This window comes from Periplaneta americana, chromosome 17, assembly GCF_040183065.1.
Source record: "Periplaneta americana isolate PAMFEO1 chromosome 17, P.americana_PAMFEO1_priV1, whole genome shotgun sequence".
Classification (NCBI taxonomy): Eukaryota; Metazoa; Arthropoda; class Insecta; order Blattodea; family Blattidae; genus Periplaneta; species Periplaneta americana.
Window position 1 is genome coordinate 10022075 of NC_091133.1, and position 13785 is coordinate 10035859.

Genomic DNA, 13785 nt, shown 5'->3' on the forward strand with positions numbered 1-13785 from the left:
CTAATGGTGGGTTGCAAGAACGGATTTATTCTTTTGTTAGCTGCTAATGGACCAATAAGTTCGAAAGACGCGTTACAAGTAACATCTTTGGTGTTATTGGTCCTTCAAAGGATTCACTAACTTAGAGATCTGATTTCCCTCCTATAATAGTATTTATTCCTCCATTAGACAGACATTTTACGTACATTTTGTGTATTGGCGAATAGTTTATATATTTTTATTCATCACAATGTGTGAAATTCAGGCATGGGATATCTTATATAATAGGCCTATATACACGATATAATAATAATAGTAATAATAATAATAATAATAATAATAATAATAATAATAATAATAATAATAATAATATTGCAAAACTATAGTTAAAAAGTGATACCTCATATCTGTACATTTACAGGTAAATAAATCAAAATTTTTGGAAATTAATTCTCAAAATAGACAAACTTCTTATATATGTTTCTGCTTTGCAAGATCTTCTATTCAAGAACAAAATATTAGTAATATTAGTACACTGTCCAATTTTGTGAACACAATAATAATCTGGTTAATCTAAATAATAATATAGTTAAACTAAATTACCACTTTTGTAGACAGAAGTATCTGTTCTTAGCCATTGACATATGGTAAAGTGATTACTTATTTACTTAATTATTTATTCATTAATTCTTCGAATAGTGAAGTTATTATTTCTTTATTACAGACTGTACTTCATCAACTGACGACGATGTTATGTGCTCTGTAGTATGTCTTTCTATTTTCTATAACATTAATGTACTCGTGCGCTATTTCTAATAACAAATAGGCATATTCGACGGTCCCTAGGAAGAACATTGTAACTGACATTTTGAAGAATTTGAGTTTTAATCGTAGACCTGAAGGTTTCATAACAGACCATCTGTGGAATAAATATGATTAAAATCGGCTGGATATTTGGACAGTAATCGCGCAATATTGAAATACTGTAACCAACATTCATACATTTTATACGTAGAATAGTATTGTATCTCACTTAAGAATTTGTCGACTGCCTCCTTTCACAATAATGTCCCATTAAAACTATTGTAAGTGACACAGTTACCATAATGTTCTCCGAATGAATAATTGAATCAGTGTATGTAATTTAAAAGTATTGTATCTGCATTTTGCAACAACATGCAGACCTATAATAATCCGAAGCACGACAGCCCATGAAGGACCATGATCAACGAGACCAGCCAGCTGCTGGCCTCACGTCCACATGTCAAAGGAGATGTGGACGATCATCCAACCAAAATGCAGGTATCGTGTGGTTAACACGACGATGCCCCGAGCCATTATAGCTGGCTTTCATAACCAGATTTCGCTACCTATCGTAGCTCCCCAAGTGCATCACAATGCTGGGTGGGCACCGGTTCCATACACTGGCCGAAATTTCATGAGAAAATTTCTTCCTCCATGAGGACTCGAACCAGCGCGCATTCCGTAACGTGATTCCTAGACAGGATGTTTCCGAAGGAGGTGTATCTATAAAGATGCAGGAGAAGATGTTCCTGGTAAGTTTGATTTTGCTATATTTTGTTGTTACTTACTATATAGTGTGTTTTTGAAAACTTTAGCTTAAGAATGAAATATCCAAATAACTATCGTGTGACCACATTCATAACTAAAAATGGAGAAGTTCTCCTTGCACCAACAATATAGGACGTCCATAGATTCTATATAATCCAGCATATGGTCCGTGTGGCTGTAATTTGTTGCAATATTAAGGCACGGTTATTACAAACCTATCTACAGTTTACTTGTATTCTAGATTTGATAGTAACTGCAAGCTTGCACCTCAGTCTTGACATTTTATTTTGAAGCTCAGTTAGCTCTGTAATGGTTTTAAGTTATAATTAAATATATTCTTGTAAATGAGTTCTATACATTTAAAATAATTTTTAAATGAAAAAGGTGAGTTTTTAACTTCTTCTCCACCATCTGAAATTTCCAGAGCAGCCTATTATAAAACATTTTCCGTACTTGGGTCTGAGGGCGAATATTTCGATTCAGATTATTCATTGAGATACAACGTTTAGTCTCCCTACTGATAACCCAACATTAACTATAATAATGTATTGTATTACTTCAATTAGATAACCCAACATTAACTATAAGCACAAATCAATTTAAAAACTTGAAGTCTCTAATCGCCAACGAAAAGAACACTGAAATTTGACAGAAGAAAATGAAAAAGTATTTCGATGAAAGTGAAGCAAATTCAAATTGCTCTTGAATTAAGCAAGAAAATATTCATAAATTACAATCTTATTGATGAACAAGAACATACAGAGCATTGACATACAACGCAAAGTCAAACTCAGGACTTGGAAGGATATAAATCTAAAATATGATTACATTGCTCCACTACCCATCTCCCAAAGTAAAGTATTCATCGATCTGCTATCAGTGTGACGAAATACACCCCATATTCCTGGCATTTATCACGGCAGTGATGAATAACATTAAATTCACTGGCAATGTAAAACAAATTACTATACTTTTTGTAAATATTTATGTACATTCCTGTTTGTAGTTATGTAGTTACAATTTTATTAAGTGTAAACTGTGACATTATCGCTCCTTATTTCACAAGCAATACTATTGCATGTCACATACAATGTTCTTACCAGGAATTTATGTTAACTTTCTAATATTGTAAATAACAATACGCATATAAGGAATGATTTCAGAGAATGTGTTATCACTACAATGGAGTAAAACATCAATTTCAATAATGGTAATGCAAAAAAAAAGGCCTAATAAAAAATCCTGATTTTTCACAGCCATCCGAAGTTGTTTTCAATTCTACTGCAGAAGTTCATTTTGTCAGTTACAATGTTCTTCTTTGGGACCTATCTTTCTCACTGAAACTTCTGTTCCTGATTTATTTCTGGTCCGTATTAGTCTATATTTATTGTAAATTTTGACAACAATAAAAGCAATGCTGCTGATGTTCACTTTTTATTCATTCATGTCCTACTACTTTACCTTATAGGTTTATCTAAATTTAAATAAATACATATGTAGTCTACTAGTCGTTAAAATTGAAGAATATTGCTGGAGAACCTTTTAAGTGTAGTGTAAATATTTGTAATTTAAATATGTATTGTATTGATTAAGGCTGGTTGAGTGGAAGAGAAGGCCTTATGGCCTTAACTCTGCCAGCTAAAATAAAACATTATTATTATTATTATTATTATTATTATTATTATTATTATTATTATTATTATTGCGTCACTTGTGAAATCCAAAGATGCTTGGTTAACGATCCAATAACTAGTGGCCCATTAAATTCGTCTTCTGCAAACCGACAATCCACTAACTAATGGAGGAACACATTATTTATAGGTCTGTTTTCTTGCAACCCAGAATAAGTGTCTTGCTATTATACTAAAAAGGCAGTCTTTAATTGCGGTTCATTCTAGATGGCATGTTAAAAGTCAAAAGGAGGTTGCACAGTTAGAAAATATAATACTCACGATGGACTAATTGAAAGAGGAAGTCGAGGAGCCTACTTCAAGGAACTCCACTGCAGTGCTGTATTCAATATCAACATAGGACATTAAAAAAATATATACTGCCGTTTGCCAGAAGTTCTTGGTTGTGGCCTAGGGATATCGATTACTGCAAAATGTACGAAAGCAGGTGCTGCCATAACTTAACATCTTAGAGGAGACAGGCTATCTCGCACACACACTCGCATAAAAACAAATAGTCATTGAGTTTATTCCTGCAGTTCATGGTCGTGGGAGTCACTATAAATCTCAGAACATTTACTCGTCACAGGAACTCAACACTTGAAAACTTTGTAAAATTTAAAATGAAATTGTCAAGTACAAGAATGGCAAAGTGTTCGCGTAGGCTTCCGCGGCTGGTGTACATGGTGGGTGGATAAGCTTCAGGGCTTCTACCGCGTTGTCTTGTGTTGGTGGCTGACGTTTCGACCTCTGTGTTGTGGCCATCTTCAGAGCAGTTGTTGGATAAGGAAATAGTCTGCGGCTGGCATACATATAGTAGTCTATCACTGCAAGTACCCCCCCCCATCGAGACTACTATATATATACCAGCCGCAGACTATTTCCTTATCCAACAACTGCTCTGAAGATGACCACAACACAGCGGTCGAAACATCAGCCACCAACACCAAGACAACGTGGTAGAAGCCCTGAAGCTTATCCACACAACACAAGAATGGCAAAGATTTTCAATAAATAGATCTGAATCGCATGCGGCTTTCATATCAGGGAGAATATACTTGGTTTAGCCTACAGATGTTACAGTTATTACTGAAACTGTCCGGTTAGGTAATGATAATGTTGAGGAGCTGGGTGACGTGTGAACAAAGAGATTCGGATTCAAGAGTGTAGATCAGCGTTTCTCAAACTATGGGTCACGGCCCACTAAGTGATGCTTTGATGAATTATGGAATGACCCGTCAAGTCTACAAAATATTTGAGAAATATTTTTTAAACGTTATAATTATCAATATTCAATTAACTTCTCAGCTTGCAGTCACATGAGAGTAGTAAACCTGTCTGCTTTCAGTGAATGTGGGACAGAAAACAAAACTAATACAGCACAACTGCAACAAATGGAGATATCAGTGCATTCACTCTTTTTAATTTAATTAAGATTAGTAGCAGTGTATTTGTATGATATAATTCTAATTGACAAAAGTCAACAATGAATTTCAATCAGCTTGAAATTTAAATCTAATAATGGGGAATAAAACCTTTTTGGTAAAAAAATTTAATTTTTTCTCAGTAGTCTCCTGTTGTATCGTTCTTTTTGTGCCTGTGACTTTATATAAAATTAGTTCGTTTTCGCAACAAAACAAAACCGTTATGATGGCTGACAGGCAGCTGCCTTTCGAGATACTGCAAAGAAGTTGACACGCGATAATAGGGTCGTATGTTCTGCCAACAATCACATTTGTGAATAACTGTGTTTGCTGCCAGGAGAGATATCAAAATAATTTCTTCGGGCCAGTCTCTTTTATTTCCGACCATCAATAATAATAATTTTGATATTATTTAAACTCAGTGTTCACCCAGTCTTCATTCAAGATTTAGTGAGTGTGTTTCAGTCTTAATAACAATGAATGCGTGGCTTAAATTGGGAACATTTAAAAGAAAAGCACACTCAAGTGAAACTAATAATTCCAGGAGTGATAGTGAATCAAGTGTCTCTGCTTCCGAGCTCTGACTTAAGTGTGATTAGTTCGCTGATTGACGCGAAAAGAAAGAAGCAATATCAGCGTAAATATGACGCGAAATATTTGGACTGAGATTTACGTGGTGCAGTGATAAAGACGTACCCAAACAACAGTGTGCATTATGTTACAAAGTTCTCTCAAATGCTTCCATGAAACCGAATAAATACGAAGGCACTTAGAAGGCAAACATTCAGATGTTAAAACTAAAAGTGAATCCAATTTCAACGGGAAAAATCTGTTGTATCTAAAGTAGGGTAATTGAATTCAAAGGCTTTAGAATCATTACATTTGGTTAGTTTGCGTATTGCCAAAGCTGGAAAAGCTTATTATATAGGTGGGGTACTGATCGTTTATGTGGTTAAGGATATTGTAAAATTTATGTTCGATTAAAAAGAAGCATAGCAATTAGATTTAATTGCCATGTCTAATGAAACAGAGAATCACTGTATCACAGAAATGGCTAGTGACATAGAAAATCAAGTGATCATGAGAGTAAAGTTTTGCATTATAAATTGATTAATAACAGACAGCATTAATTCATCTGATCTCATTTGTTTCATTAGGTACCGGTATGAATATCAGGGTACTGCTAATGACGATTTTCTTTTCTGTGAAAACTTATCCATGAATACATCAGGGTACTTCTAATGAAGATTTTCTTTTCTGTGAAAACTTATCCACGAATACAACACCAGAATATATTTTCGAAGTTCTTAATTCATATGTGACTGAGCACAGCACTGATTGAAAAAAATGTGTTGAGCTAACTTCTGATGGATGTCGAGCAATTTGTGGATGGCATAGTGGTGTTTTTGCACGTGTTGGTATAAAGTGGCACCAGATGTGATTTGGCTACACTGCTTTATTTACAAGGAAGCATTGGCTAGTAAGACCATGCCGAGTGAAATGAAAACAGTTTTCGACACTGCAGTTAAGTGACAAACTTCATGAAAGCTCGCCCATTGAATGCTAGACTTTTTCTGTGCTTTGCGATGAAATTGGTAGTGAACATAAGCACCTCCTCCTTCACACAAAAGTGCGCTGGCTTTCAAGGTTAAAGTCCTTGTAAGACTTTTCGAGCTTAGGCGAGAAGTTTTAATATTTTTTAATGATTATAAAAATTAGTACATGACTTTCGTTTTAGATAACAATTGGCTGGCCACATTGGCTTACATGACAGACTAGGTTCCAAACTAAATTAACTCAATTTTTCCCTTCAAGGCCCAACCACCACAGTGTTCAAAGTTTATCATAAAGCCAAGTCATTCCAGAGGAAGGAGGCAGGGAGGGGAGACAGGGGGATAAAGAGAGGGGGAGAGGGGATGGAAGGGAAGGGAGAAAGGAGTGGATGGGGTGACGGAGGGGGAGGAAAGAGAGAGAGAGAGAGAGAGAGAATGTGTGTGTGTGTGTGATTGTGTCTCTGCATGTGCGCGCGTGCCTGGATATGTGTGTAACAGTAGAATTTTAGACAGACTGTCCAGTTTCCTCTGCCGTAAGTCTTGGTGTTTGGTTCGGTGTCTGCTCTCTTCCTACTAGTGCCAGTTTTGTGTATCTGTGTTTCAATAACTCTGTATATTTTGCATGCACTCATCTTCAACCATGTATTCCCATAGGTATATTACTTTTAAGTCTGTGAAATTAGAAGCAATCACACACAATACATCATTTTATGCATCTTTATACAGAATCTCGCCAGATCGCAATTTCCTATCTTTGGACTCTTCGATCCTGTATGTCTTATATTATAGCTGCAACTCTCTATCCAGCAATGCCATCATAACTTTCTCTTTCCGTGATATCCGTGGTATATCTTATCTGTGTCACTCTGGTGCTTCCCATTCGTACATGGTTCTTCACCATCTTTCTCAATCATTCTTACAACGACCAACTACCCATGCCATAACAGATTGGAAATTATCGTTATTAGTGACAATTTTAATGATGCAATGAAAGAATTACAATGTGAAGACTCGCACACCACACTCACCTATCGGTCAGAATCTCATTCTCCTCTGTCGTAACTTCTAGTTTCAGCTCGTCCTTTACTGTGTCCAGGTCACATAACTCTTCCTAAAGAAAAATAAAGAGTGAATTACATAGAAAGATGGCGCAAGTTTACACAAACATTGCATTGATTTTCACGCCATGAGCCTGCATTTAAATCCTATTAAGCCCAAGTAGAAATTTCTGTAAGACAGCCCTTGGAGCATATATTTAAAGATTTCTTATGTTCCTAATATCCTAAGATCTGTGATCAAATACGTCATTACTCAGTAACAAATTTAGTGAAATCCACCTCAGTCCCACAATGTCCAAGGGGTTTTGTTATTTGACCAAAATGTTTAACATCATGGAAATAATTATTTCCATTAAGCATTGTTTCTTCATTTATATGACATGTTTGGTGGTTATTCCTTAATAACAGTATCACACGTATCAAAATTCTATCATGTCATATAGTCGGCCTAGGTAGCATAGTCACTATAGCAATGGCTTTCTATGCTCGAGGTTTCAGGTTCGATCCCGGACAAGGTCAAATCATATCAATAGCAAAACTCACTTTCAGTCTTATTGTACAATAAAACTTGTGCCTAAGATATACCATAAATCTGTTATAATTAAGAAAAAAGGACCAGTGAGCTGAGGGACGATTTATGGAAAGTATTAATTTTCACACATATGGCAATACTTTATTAACGGCAAATCAGTACAAGAATGCAGGCTACAGGAAAAACATGGTACAATCAAAATGAAAATGTGTGTTTGGGCACTACATTTTCGACCTTATTCTAAAAACATGTCCCTTAGGATGTAAATAAGTAAGAGCTGAAAAAACACACACACGCACAAACACACGATCACACTCTCTTACTCACTCATATACACACACACGCGTGTTCTGCCGAAGGGCAAGTTTTTCACTGCAAAACCCAGCTTTTTCCAATCTTTCTTATTTCTCACTTTCTCTTAGTTTCTGCATAGGATCCACTTATCTTAATGTCGTCATCATGTCATATCTTCTGTCCCCAACCTCTTCTCCAGTTCACCATACCTTCCAGTGCATCTTTCAGTAGGCAGTTTCCCCTCGGCCAGTGACCTAACCAATTCCTTTTTCTCTTTCCGATCAGTTTCAGCATCATTCTTTCTTCATCCTCTCTTTCCAACACAGCTTCGTTTCTTATTTTTCACTTCCTCCACTCTTCTCCATATCCACATTTCAAATCCTTCCATTCGCTTCTCTCCATTTCGTCGTAATATCCATTATTCTGCCACATACAATGCCACACTCCACACAAAGCACTCCACTAATCTCTTCCTTAGTACTTTTTCAAGAGGTCCACAGAAGATACTCCTTTTTCTATTAAAAGCTTCCTTTGCGATTGCTATCCTCCTTTTGACTTCCTGGCTACAGCTCGTGTTACTGCTTAGAGTACAGTAGCACCAAAAAAAAAACAACCGGACCGACCCTTATAGCTGGTTTCAGAGCCATGTTCAAAGTGACAGCACGATAGACTGGTAACTAAGACATTGGTGGTTCAAATCCTGCCTGGGAAGGAAACTTTTTTTGTTCCTTACTCAAATTTATTCCCAATACTTTTCGATTGCAGTCATATTTTAGTACTTAATTAACTTATTATTCCCAGAACACGAATTTTACCAGCTTATTTTCTAATGGCTTTCGAAATGGGCTACGTCAGCAGTCGAAACTACAACAATTTCAATACATTAATCGCTATCTTGTGAGTGTGGGCGTGGCATGCACAGAGGCTCATTTCAGGGACTTTGATTATTCTGTCGGTCCGGTTTTTTTTGCCACTACTGTACACCCAAGTATTTGAAGCTGTCTACTTGGTCTACTGCCTCATTTAAAATTCGCAAGTTTACCTTCTTCATTTTTCTTCCGACAACCATGAACTTCGTCTTGTTTGCATTTATCTTCATCCCATACTACTGTCATTTAGCTCGAGTAGCATATCCCTCGTCTCCTCTTCTGCTAACAATACCATATCATCAGCAAATCTTATCCACTATATTCTTTTTCCTCCTACTTTCATCCCTCCCATGTTCTGATACCAGTTCTTCACCAAATCCTCCAAGTAGATGTTGAACAGGATAGATGATAAAGAGCATTCTTGTCCTACTCTTCTCCCTATTTCACTTCCTTCTGACATTTCTTCCCCTATCCTGACTTTGACTCGTTGTTTCATATAAAGATTACTGAACAGTCTCCTGTCTTTTCAATCCACACCTATTTTCTACAGGATGTACATCAGTTTGTTTCAATTCACTCTGTCAAACACCTTTTCTAAGTCCAAAATAATACTATATACTCTTCCTTATTCTTCTCTAGGTATCTTTCTTCGATTATTTGTAGTAGTCAAATTGCATCCCTTGTACCTTTTCCTTTCCTGAAGCCAAATTGTTCCTCTTCCAACTGTTCTTCCATCTTAGAATATAAACGTCGATTCAGTATTCGCAGGAGAATCTTCGCTGATTGTGATATCAGGCTGATAGTCCTGAATTCCTTACATTTCTTGGCATTATTTTTCTTTGAGATTGGCAACAACAGTATCTCCGTAATTTTCAGACCATTCGTCTTTCTCATATATTTCCTTGTACAATGACAGAATTTCCTTCTTGTCTTCACCAAAGCATTCTACTAACTCAATGGGGATTCCATCAGCTCCCGTTGCTTTCCCATTCTTCATTTCACTAAGCGCTAGTTCAACTTCTTCTCTTGAAATATAAAATCCTTTTTCGTTTTCTGAAATGGTTGCTTCGTCTTCTATGCCTAACTTTTATACACACGCACGCACACACACAGATATATATATATATATATATATATATATATATATATATATATATATGGAAGAAGGGGAACAAGACTAACTGTAGTAACTTTCGAGGAATATCACTTTTGTTGACGTCATACAAAATTTTGTCGAATATCCTTTTGAGAAGATTAACTCCATATGTAGATGAAATTATTGGGGATCATCAGTGTGGTTTTAGGCGTAATAGATCGACTATTGATCAGATTTTTTGTATTCGACAGATATTGGAGAAAAAATGGGAGTATAAGGGTACAGTACATCAGCTATTCATAGATTTCAAAAAGGCGTATGACTCAGTTAAGAGAGAAGTTTTATATAATATTCTTATTGAATTTGGTATTCCCAAGAAACTAGTTCGATTAATTAAAATGTGTTTAGTGAAACTTACAGCAGAGTCTGCATAGGCCAGTTTCTATCTGATGCTTTTCCAATTCACTGCGGGCTAAAGCAGGGAGATGCACTATCACCTTTACTTTTTAATTTCGCTCTAGAATATGCCATTAGGAACATTCAGGATAACACAGAGGGTTTGGAATTGAACGGGTTACATCAGCTTCTTGTCTATGCAGATGACGTGAATATGATAGGAGAAAATCCACAAATAATTAGGGAAAACGCGGAAATTCTACTTGAAGCAAGTAAAACGATAGGGTTGGAAGTAAATCCCGAAAATACAAAGTATATGATTAGTCTCGTGAGCAGAATACTGTACGAAATGGAACTATAAAAATTGGAGATTTATCCTTCAAAGGGGTGCAAAAATTCAAATATCTCGGAGCATCAGTAACAAATATAAATGACAATCGAGAGGAAATTAAACCCAGAAAAAAATATGGGAAATGCCTGTTATTATTCAGTTGAGAAGCTTTTGTCATCTAGTCTGCTGTCAAAAAATCTGAAAGAATTTATAAAACAGTTATATTACCGGTTGTTCTGTATGGCTGTGAAACTTGGACTCTCACTTTGAGAGAGGAACAGAGATTAAGGGAGTTTGAGAATAAGGTTCTTAGGAAAATATTTGGGGCTAAGAGGGATGAAGTTACAGGAGAATGGAGAAAGTTACATAACACAGAACTGCACGCTTTGTATTCTTCCCCTGACATAATTAGGAATATTAAACCCAAAGGTTTGAGATGGGCATGGGCGAATCCAGAAATGCATATAGAGTGTTAGTTGGGAGGCTGGAGGGAAAAAGACCTTTGGGGAGGCCGAGACGTAGGTGGGAAGATAATATTAAAATGCATTTGAGGGAGGTGGGATATGATGGTAGAGACTGGATTAATCTTGTTCAGGATAGGGACCAATGGCGGGCTTATGTGAGGGCGGCAATGAACCTCCTCCGGGTTCCTTAAAAGCCAGTAAGTAATATATATATATATATATATATAAATAAATTTCTAAATTATAGACATCAGCTCAAAGAATTTTGAGTGACCACAAGGGTCCTGAATACAATATACATGTACAATAATGTGATGTGATACATTAAAGAAAAAAGAAAGTTCATTGTTGAGGGCAAATATAAGTTGATTAATTGAAATAGAGATGATGATGTAATATCTGAAGAGAATCCTTGATAATATTTATAAGAATAGACATTACATTATCAAAAAGAACTAAGGAAGAGTCTAGTGAAGTGCTTTATGTGACAGTGTGACATTGTAGGGAGCAGAAACATGGCCATCACGACAATGTGAAGAGAAGCGAATAGAAGCATTTGAAATGTTGGACATGGAGAAGAATGCAGTGTAGGAAGTGGACGAAAAGAATAAGAAATGAAGTTGTGTTGGAAACAGTGGTTGAAGAAAGAATGATGCTGAAACTGATCAAGAAAAGAAAAAGGAATGTTATTGCTTGGTTCACTGATCGAGAAGAAACTGTCTGCTGAATGATGCACTGAAAGGAATGGTGAACGGGAGAAAAGTTCGAAGCAGAAGAAAATATTAGATGATAGACGAAATTAAGATATTATGGATCATAAGCAGAGACAAAGAGGAGGCAGAAAATTAAAAGAGATTGAAGAATCCTGGGCAGAAAACTTCGAAGGAAAAAAAAAGCGCGCGCGCGCGCGCACGCACGCACAGACACACACGAAATACACTTTTGCTCAAGGAGTAAATAATTTACACAGAAAATATTAATGCCTCAGTCATAATGCAGGCCAGAAGGGAAACAAATTTCTCAGATATATGAAGCTTTAAAATGCAGTGTTCTAAAAGCTTTAAATTTTGAGTTGTTTCCCTTTTTAAATGGTCTGTTGGTATACTAAACAATCCCTGTTAGTTTATAGTGACATAATAACTGTGTGAGACGAAAAAAAAATACAAGATTAATATTGAAAGAAGAATAGCCAGCTCACCCCATGAGCTTCACTTACCTCAGCTTTACACTTCGTCGTAACAAAATTATTAGGCAATGCAGTTTGCTCAACCTTAGTCTCTGAAGTTGGATCATAGCTGTGGTCCACACATTCCGTCTTTATTCCAGCCAGGTGGAGAGCCAATAAATTTCCTTCCTGCACAAGACAGCGACATAAATGTCATATACACGTATAACAATGTAAGTACAGTATTATGAAAAGAAATAACTGAACAGTATGTACCGCACTACAGTGCTGAGTGATGAAACTTGAAGGGTTGGTCTTCTTAACACCATCATTCTTTAACAGGAGATCCATTAATATTGGCTAGTGCAATAAAAAACGCTTTTTAAGTGGCATTTTATTATTTTATTATTTCATAAACATATAACATATCCGATCATGACTTATGTGTTACATTGTTCAGCGGCATTCATATTTGTACTGAGTATTATGTATGTATGTATGTAAAATTTAAAAAAATTTAAATTATGCTTTATTTAACAACACTCGCAGCTGCAGAGGTTATATCAGCGTCGCCGGTGTGCCGGAATTTTGTCCCGCTGGAGTTATTTTACGTGCTAGTAAATCTACTGACACGAGCCTATCGCATTTAAACACACTTAAATGCGATCGACCTCGGCTGGGATCGAACCTGCAACCTCGAGCATTCGAGCACAGAAGACCAGCACTATACCAACTACGCTACCGAGGGTGACGTATGTATGTATGTATGTACTATGTATGTATGAATATAGTTATAGGGCCTTTGGTCCACTACATTTCGTCCACTTTTTTTCTTGTCCACTGACACATTTGTCCACTTCATGATTCATTCTTTAAGTTTTGTTCAATGACCATTTAGTCCATTTTCATGTTTCGTCTATTATGTTTTCGTCCACTGACTATTTCGTCCACTATGGTAAAAAATAGATGACATGAAACATATTTCATTTGGTAAAATGTAATTTAGTTAAATTTATTTATCTATGAGAACAAGTTCTTGTGAAGTTTGAGAAATTGATGGGCGAGTTTTATTTTGAATTTAGTTCACATGTCTCTTCATGATGTTTCTGTCCAGGAACATCAGAAGAGTTTCCTAGTCTGCACGGCATGAATGCACGAATGATTTGTGGCGGAGGTTCGTTGGGATTTTCTTCTACACGACTCTTTAGGTCATTCATAAATTTCGTAACTTCGCCCTCCACACCTGCGTTATGTTGATGTTTTGTAGTGCCATCTAAGTCAGTCCCAGTCATGCATCTTGCTTTACAATTCTCTCGATCCTCTCATCTCCAATATCTTCTTCTTCCATCTTTGCTAACAGAGTGGAGGTGGTAGCGGCACTC

General features: G+C 36.3%; 1 protein-coding gene across 3 annotated transcripts in view; it reads right to left on the bottom strand.

Moving 5' to 3' along the window:
* The window catches only part of LOC138693309 (zinc finger protein OZF-like), a 91759-nt gene that overhangs the window by 13371 nt on the left and 64603 nt on the right, over positions 1-13785 (bottom strand). For 2 of the 3 annotated variants that reach the window (XM_069817188.1, XM_069817185.1), the window contains exons 6-7: positions 12455-12592; positions 7227-7309 (exon numbers count right to left, since the gene is read on the bottom strand). In XM_069817188.1, the coding sequence (XP_069673289.1) occupies positions 7227-7309; positions 12455-12592 (221 nt within the window). The remainder of the gene's footprint in view (positions 1-7226; positions 7310-12454; positions 12593-13785) is intronic. The other variant, XM_069817186.1, reaches the window with a different exon arrangement.